Below are 8761 nucleotides of genomic sequence, written 5' to 3' on the forward strand. Positions count from 1 at the left end.
TGTCATGCTTTGAAGCCCCGTGAATGGGATGGTCACTGTGTGCGTCGGAGGTCCTAGCGACAGTCGGAGGTTCTGCCCGTCGGAACTCCCGACGATAGGCCGGAACTCCCAGCTGTCGGAAGTACCGACTTAGCCCAGGACATCCAACCCTAGGGTGACCGCTCCATTCATGTGTCTTCAATTCTTGATGTTCGTTCGCATCTCGTTGCATTGTTTCTTAGTCCCACTTCGTGTTCTTCACAGTCATGGATGGTGGCAGTCCCTCGCATCACACGGAGAAGAGGTCCAAGAAGAACCAAGACCGTGCCGCTGTCCCTAGACCGTCTGGTCGCACCAAGGCATCTTATCAGCGTGGTGGTGCTGGTGGTTATTGTGCGGCCCATCACCGTGATGATCAAGGGTCATCGGCTGCCGCTCCTCCTCCTGCTCCTGCCCCTGTTGGGGATGTGCCAATGGTTGATGAAGAAGAGGAAGTGCTTGACCATGTCGGACGCACCATTGCTGCTGCACTAACTCGCACCTCGACTCGTGGTCTGGGGTTTGTCTCTCAGCTTGTTCTGTTCTTGGGTGTGTCGCCGATCATGCGGGAGCCCGCCATAGCTCCGAATCCTGCTGGTGGATGAACTCCTCCTCTTCCAGTGAACTATCATCACTAGGTTAAGGACATCAGGTCCTAGAGGGGCAGGAACCTTTATGCTGAGGATGAGAAGGATCTACGACTTGAGTATCATTTTTGGCATCCCTTTCATTATGACTTTTATGATTCCATTCTATATCGGAAGTTTTTGAAGAAGAGGGAACCACCGGTCCTTTAGATGAAGTGCATTGATGCCTACTCTCTTGGCAAGTACAAGAAACCTGAGCTGGAGCAGATGGTTTGGGATATACAATCAATGGGGCTGTCCTACCTGCTAGAGTTTAGGAAGCATTGGAATAACAAGCTAATCTGTCAGTTTTATGCTTCTTATCATCATGAGCGAGACCCTACCGGTGCTGTTGACATTATTCATTGGACCACTGAAGGCAAGCATTATAAGGTGGACTTCGTCACTTTCTCTCGCCTTCTTGGTTTGAGTCACAGCGACCGCACTGCTCCTAAGTTGACTGAGTATGAGGATCTCGCTTTGGAGGAGTACCAACATATGTATCTTGATGGACACAGCTGATGGGCAGACAGTGTTTCTAAAGCCCTACTATTATGTTCTGAACAACATCTTGCGATAGATCTTGTATCCGAAGGTAGGTGACTCCACCTACCTTCATGATGATTCACAGAAGGTGCTTTAGCAATTTGGTGATGAGTTTCAGAAATTTTCCATCAGTAGATACATTTGGAACAAGATACATGATGCTACTGAGGATTCGGTAAAGCATCTTCCCTATGCACCGTACATTATGCATGTCATTGAGCAAGTATCCGGCATCTGATTTCCCTATGACACTCAGCAAAAGCTCCTCAAGATATCCAACAAGACCTCTATCCTTGCTGCTAGAGAATTGAGGGAGAAAGCTGATGCAGCCAAAGCTAAAGGGAAAGGTGCTTCGGGTTCTTGCTCTCGCCGTGGTGCTTCAACACCTGCTGCTGCTGCTCGCTCTTCTAGTGTCGAGCCCCTCTCTTCGTCCTCCTCTAGAAAGAAGCCCAACAAGTTCATGTTCCTAATGACATACATGTTTGGACAGTGTTGTGCTAGTGCTCAACGTGAGCACGATATGCAAGAGAGGCTATATCGGTTGGAACAGCACGTAGGGATTGTCTCTACTCCTCCGCCGCTGTTTGTGCCTCCCCGTGATTCGTTGGCTCTATATGATGAGGCTTGTGCGGCCTACGAAGATGATGCGACTTCTCGCCCTCATGGCAAGGGCAAGGCGACGGAAGAAGATGAGTATTACATCGAGGACGATGATGATGAAGACGACGACGGTGACCACGATGAGGCTAATGACTACGAGGATGAGTAGTTGGTTTTTCATGCGGCCTACCCCTTTTGGCACTTGTTGACAAAGGGGAAGTGTTAGGCTTTGATATCTTGTAATAAGTTAGTTGGTTATTTTGTTTCGAGACTTTTAAAACCCTTAGCATGTAAGCACTTTGTCGTGTGGTGGCCACTTTATGATGGACAAATATCTATATATGTTTGTGATGAATGATTGTAGGAAAAGTCATGATTATCTATCTAGCTTATTAACTTGTGCCTGTCTCTACTTGTGATGGTGCATGTATTTTGATGGCCATGTGTTGCTTCAAATTTCTACTTTGAAATATTGGCCATCGTATTCTTTTTATTTGTTGTGTGAAATAATATGTCATATTGCAATTTCTTTTCACGGATATCTATTTGTTCACACATACTTGTTGCACCCCACGGATTGCAAAATTTAGGGGGAACTTTTGTCTTGAGGTATGCAAATTATGTATAGATGATTCTAATTGATATTCAAATTCATGCATACATCAAGGGGGAGCTCTTCATAAATTTTGGGGTTCAAAAGCTTTAAATTCTTTCATTCCTATAAAAGCCTAAGTTGATTGTCATCAATTACAAAAAAGGGAAGATTGAAAGTGCATTTGCCCCCTATGTGGGTTTTGGTGTATTGATGACATCTAAATTAGGGACTAATGTGATCTTAATGAGACATGCCGCATCTATTAGTCCCATGAAAGAATCAAAGAGTTGATAAAGATGAAATGGTATCCCTCAATTCTTAAAGTTGAAAAGGCGGACGAACTCAAAACGCTCTCCAAAGGTTTTAATTTTATTTTTGAGTTTAGGATCCGCCGTACTATAAAGAGAGATGCAAATTTAGTTGGTCTGAGAAAGATAGAGTGCTCAAGCATTAAAATAAAATCAAAAGAGAGACACTCTAGCACTCCACGAGCACGTAGATTATTTTTCTGTGACTGTCGATGTCGGAAGTCCTGACGTAAGCCGGAACTCCCGACAGTCGGAAGTCATGACTCTTGCCAGAAGTTCTGACTCCTAGTCACTTAGCCTGCGCGGTGACTGTGGACGTCGGAAGTCCCGACGTGAGTCAAAACTTCCGACAGTCAGAAGTCCCGACCCAAGCTGGGAGTCCCGACATCGGTGGTTCTGCTGGCTGGCTATCTGCGCTCATCGAAACTCCCAGCGTACGTCGGAAGTTTCGACTGTCGGAAGTCCCGACCCAAGCCGAAAGTCCCGGCATCAGCGGTGCTGGCTAGTTGTTTAACTGCGCACATCGAAAGTCCTAACGTACGTCTAAAGTTCCGACCATCGGAAGTCCCGACGTTTACCGGGAGTTCCGACATTGACTTGCACGTGCGGACTTCTGACCCTATGTGAACAGTGTTTTCTGTTAACGTCGGAAGTCCCGAGATCTGCATCGGAACTTCCGACGTAGATCTGAACGGTTAGATTTTCACTTGGAGTATAAATACCCCTCTCTTCACTTCTAACCGTTACGAACTCATTCACAGCTGACCCACTTCATGCTCAACAGCTCCCAAGCAACTAAAGCACCGCTCTCCTTCCCTCTTTGATCTAATCTTCGATTCCCTTAGGGTTTTGAGTGAAAGAAGAGTGGATTAAGTGAGAGCATCACTTTGGCAAGCTTGAGCACTTGATTTCTTCGCCAAGCCGGTTGATTTTGCGTCTATTACTTTTGGAGATTTGCCCCTAGCCGGCTAGGCGTTGCCCAAGAGCTTCCATCTTGTGGAAGAGCCTTAGGAAGTTTGTATCACCCTTCGATTTCTTAGTGGAAAACTCAAGTGACCTTTGTGGTCGCTTTGAGAGAGGCAAGGAGGTGGAAGAGACTCCGACCTTGGTGGTCACCTCAACAACGAGGACATTGGAGCTCCTTTGTGGGGTTGTCGAACCTCGGAATAAATCTTTGTGTCCCACGTGCTTGTTGTTGTTGTTGTTGTTGTTGTTGTGATTGCTAGAGATTACTTGTATTTGTTTGTCTCTTTCTCTCCTAAACTTCCATTTTAGGGTTTGGACTCGATCTACGGTTTGGAGGCATTACGGCGTCAAGGGAGTGACTCAACATCTTCATCAAACCATTAGGAAGTGAGGTTGTAAGATTATTTATCCGCAAAGTTAAATTTGACACTGCTTTTGTAGCTGACGTTTGCGTCGGAACTGCTGACGTTTGCGCCGAAACTTCTGACAACGTTGGGAGTTCCGACCCAAACGCCGGGACTTCCGACACTTACTGACAGATTTGAACTTAGCATTTGCAGTAAATTTTTAGATATGCCTATTCACCCTCTCTAGACATTGTTAGATCGTTTATATATATATATATATATATATATATATATATATATATATATATATATATATATCAATTCGCTAGCAAGATTGCCAGAGCCTCATGTTGTATCCAGCAATGATCTTATCAGCTGTTGTTTTCGGTCGCACCTTAGACACCACACCGAGTTTGTGACGACTGACGAGTTGCATTTATGTTGTACTCCTATGTGCAACAGTGAGGCAAGACCAACTTGGTTTTGGTTACGTTCCTCGTAGAGGAACCTGTCCATCTAAGTTTTACTTCCTCCGTTCAAAGAAAATGCAATTCTCATTTTCTGATGAGTTAAACAAATTCAAGTTTGATCAAATTTATAGAAAAAAAGTACTATATTTATGATGATAAATAAGTATCATTTGACTTTTTTTGCGGACATTGTCGTAATATGTATTTCATTTGATTGATTATACAATATATTTTAATAGTATACTTATTTACTAATATAAGTATTGATATTACTTTTTTATAAACTTGGTCAAATTTAATAAAGTTTGACTTGTCCTAAACCTACAATCATATTTTTTTTTGGGAAGGAGGAAGTAAATCTTCGACTTGACATGTATATCTAATTATTGTTTTAGTGGTAGGTAGTAGGTGGCGTGAACATTAACAATGAGCCGGTTACATTGACTTTTATCAATCTCAATATATATTAGCCTAGTCGTCTCTCATATGTGCTCATAATGATATGCGTGTGTGTATATGCATTTGTTTCCTTAAAAAAACAATAAGGCAAGAAAATAGCACCGTACCATTTATGTTTTTTTTGCTGGTTTTTTTTTTGTATTTCACAATATTTGAGGAAGATGCGACTTTGAAAAAAAAAATCCAATTATGCAGCTTCCATAGAACAAGTATGTGGCTTTGAGATAAAACATATGGATCAGCTTAACAAATTCTAACAGCGTTGGTTCTACCTAAATACAAAGACGCACAAACCTTTTATATGTTCGAGAAAAAAAATGCGTTGGTTCTAGGACATCCTGTAAAAACGAAGAGGTGCAAGAAGTTCAGATTACATTTGGATCAGCGATTGGTGCAAGAAACACTGTCTACATTTTTCAGTTTGGTCATCATCACCATCGTTCCCTCGTTCTGCATGCAGTCTCTCTCACTGCTACAGCAGTACAGCTGCATCCATCGATAACTTAATTAACAATGCGGCGAATCCAAACTTAATTTGCACATATATGTGTAACTACAACCTTAAATACCGTGCTGTAGTATTAGTATCTACTATACGTAGTACTAAGTACTCATGATAGACGAACATATCATCATCAGTAAGTACGCCGGCCGTAATCTACTAACAAAGAGACCTGACCAAGAAACAGTATGAAATGAAACAGCAACATGCATGCATGAGTATCGTCCACTCTGGAATCGATCTGGACGACAACAGTCATACAAGAACAGTTACTACAACAGTAGTTTGCTGCTAGTATTCGACGATCCACTCGGATTTACATACCCAGCTGGAGAAATAATGTTACTGCTCCTTCCTGCTGCAAATCCGAGAAACCCTGCAGGATTATTGCTGCCGCCGCCGCCGTAATAGTTGTATTGCTGCGACCTGCTTGCTGTGCTGCTGCTGGTGGTGCTCGTGCTGTTGTTGGTGTTGGTCGTGCTGCCTAGGGTTTCCAGCGCCTGGACCTGAGACTTGAGGAACTTGAGGTAGCTGGCCGCCTCGTCCAGCATGGACGCCGTGTCCATCTTGCTGCCCCCGGGGACCAGCTTCTGCAGCACGCGCAGGCGCTCGCTCACGCGCTCCCGCCGCAGCCGCGCCGCCACCGTCTGCGGGTCGCTCGAGATGCGCACGTTCTTCCGCCGGGGCCTCTCCGCGGCCGCCGCGGCGACGACCTCGGGGCCCAGGTTGACAGGCCGCATCGCCGCCGCGCGGTAGATCATCTCCTTCACCTGCGCCATCGCCTCCATGTCCAGCTCGTACCCGGCGGCGCTGGGATCGCGCGCGACATGGCCGGCGCCGCCGAAGCTGATGCTCGTCGTCGCTGCAGCACGCCGCTTCGCGCCGCCGCCGGCGGGCCGCGGGAACGGCGCCGGTGGCGGTGCGGTTATTGTTGTTGCGATGGCGGTCGTCGCCGGGTACTCATCGCTCACGATGACCATCCTCTTGACGTGGTGGTGCGCCTCCTGATGGGTCTGGGAGTGGGATGACGCGTGGGAAAACGTTAAAGGCGGCGCTGGCGCCGTGGTGGTTGGTGACATGATGGACGTCGGCGACACCACCTCGGCGTCGTGCCCGCCGCCGCCGCTGTAGTTGTTTGACTCCCCAGAGGATATGTTTCCGCCGGTGGTGCCGCTGTAGCTGGAGAGCATGACGCCGCCGTTGGACACGGCCCCGCCATCGCCGAGCTCCCTGGTGAAGGCGAGCGCCGCGTCGAGTAGGCCAGCGTCGAAGACATCCCCCGTCCCCTCGCTGAAGAACGCGAGCGGGTCACCGTGGTCCATACCCGCGCCTCCTTCGATGGCACCCGCATTCGAGCTCACCTGGCACGCTCCGGCGTCGTCGCCGCCGCCGCCGCCAATAAGGGCCCCGTCGCACTGGAGCTGCCCAAAGCACACCCCAAGGAAGGCTTCGTCCATGTCGAACCGGCCGCATCCAGCCGCCTGGCGCGAGAAGTATTCGTCAACATGGTGGCCGGCGCCGGCCCAGCCAAAGGTAGCGTCCATCGCCGCCGGCCCTCCGCCGAGGAAGCTGAAACGACTGGCGCAGGGATTCTGGGAAGACGCTACACGACGACTGTACACTGCACAAAAGAGGAAGCTTCGAGCGTTAGACAAGTTCTTGGCCATACGTACGTATGTACGAAAGGAAGACTGCTACGATCCATCTACATCGAAGAGGGAATCCAAATCGAGTTGTGAACGTCAACAAACTGTTGCACGGCCATGGCATTGATGAAGGGACAAGGACGGGGGGAGGGAGATGTCTCGAATGAACCTCATAATTACAACTGTATATGTATTCTTTTCCACACCAAACCATGAGACTGGAGTAAATATATATGTAGCCATCAAGAACTACACATGCAAGAACAAGATCTAGCTCATGATACATATGTGAGAACGAGGTCTTCTTCTTTTATTTATAATTAACCGAAAGATTTTCACTGCTATATATAGTTAAATTCTTCAGCCGGGACCGGGAGCGAGGTGACTGATGATTAAGCCCGGATGTTTGAATTTGGAAGCATGAAATCACGTGTGCTAATTATGGACTACAAGTAAACAGGACCTGTGTGTGTTCATACCTTCCCTATCAATCGTGACCGATTGATGATTGATGGCTAAAACGATGGGACAACAGCACAACCCCGCTTAATTCGCTTCTTTCTTCGCCGACGGATCGGAGCGCACCGTCACGCGGCTTCCAACAGCCGCGCGCCCTTGGACGGTGCGGTGGCGCTGAGCCGCCGACGGCCGGTGTAGATGAGCGAGATGAGCTCGCCCGGACGAACAACCGGCGAGGCGAGTAAAGAAGAGAGTATGTATATATCTGTGTCCAACGACATTGGTTATGAGTTAGCTAGTATGCTGGAATACTAGTCTAGTACCACCACATACACAGAGAGTGCAAATACACACACACACAGTCCTAACGAGGAGGCGTGTGCAGTAGGTATAGTACCTGCAGCAGCAGTGTCTTTGCTCAGCTGATGAGCTCCTGCTAACTGATTGACCAATCAATCAGCAACGGGATCGAGCGGCCGGCGGCCTGGCTTCGCGGAAGCGCTAGCTCTCGCTGTTCGAGTTAGCTTATGCGAGAGAGCGGACAGCGGGAAGGGGGAGGAGAAAGAGGAGATAGGCCGGGGTGGAGACACAGCACCGATCATGCATATGTGTGTGGGATATATGGTCCTCCTGTTGATGGCTGCATATGGGCTGCTTCTTTTATAGATGCCTAGCTATGCCTGTCTCGGTATTTCCTCCTCTCTCTCTCTCCTTGCCTACTTTATTAACTGTATCTCTATTTTCTTTTGGGAAAAAAATCTTCCTTGAGAAAAAGATGGTGCGGCACTGTGTTCGGTTGGGGAAGATGAGTAGATGACGCTGAGTGGGCGGCACATGGGCATGCATCCATCTACAGCTGACGCGCTCTCATAAATACTTGCCCAAAATCTGTAGTCCTCTTTTGTATCTATCTATCTATCCATCGATATACGCCACTGTTACGTGTTACACGTGTCCAGTGTTAGCTAGATTCTGCTAACACAAAGAATGTTCACTTTTCATCTGTTCTCTAAATCAGAACCGGCTCGCCGTGCATACATATAGCCATCTCACGTGAAGAACTAGATTGCCAATAATAGTACAAAATTTTACAGAAAATGTTGACAGCAGTAGCGTATCCGCGTATGTATGTATGCACTCCGAAGTTCGCGAGCAGAATACAAAGTAGTAGCAGATTTTTCACGGAAAAGGTTTCTACAGCTTTCTCTGCTGGTCTGGC

General features: G+C 47.3%; 1 protein-coding gene across 2 annotated transcripts; it reads right to left on the bottom strand.

Moving 5' to 3' along the window:
* Positions 1-5455: 5455 nt before the first annotated feature.
* Positions 5456-8155, bottom strand: LOC136458826 (transcription factor LATE FLOWERING-like). 2 transcript variants are annotated; one of them, XM_066458743.1, is made up of 4 exons: positions 7940-8155; positions 7563-7807; positions 6538-7058; positions 5456-6450 (listed from the first exon to the last, which is right to left on the bottom strand). In XM_066458743.1, the coding sequence occupies exons 3-4, from the start codon at positions 6979-6981 to the stop codon at positions 5710-5712; spliced, it is 1185 nt and encodes a 394-aa protein (XP_066314840.1). In that variant the 5' UTR covers positions 6982-7058; positions 7563-7807; positions 7940-8155; the 3' UTR covers positions 5456-5709. The 2 variants fall into 2 exon arrangements, with proteins under 2 accessions (XP_066314840.1, XP_066314839.1); XM_066458742.1 differs by having other exon boundaries at positions 5456-7058.
* Between the last annotated feature and the right edge of the window lie 606 nt (positions 8156-8761).

The sequence above is a fragment of the Miscanthus floridulus genome, chromosome 6, assembly GCF_019320115.1.
Source record: "Miscanthus floridulus cultivar M001 chromosome 6, ASM1932011v1, whole genome shotgun sequence".
Lineage (NCBI taxonomy): Eukaryota > Viridiplantae > Streptophyta > Magnoliopsida > Poales > Poaceae > Miscanthus > Miscanthus floridulus.

Bases quoted from the DNA above. Each gene is read 5' to 3' on its own strand.
- LOC136458826 (XM_066458742.1), bottom strand. From the start codon at position 6,981: ATGGACGCTACCTTTGGCTGGGCCGGCGCCGGCCACCATGTTGACGAA.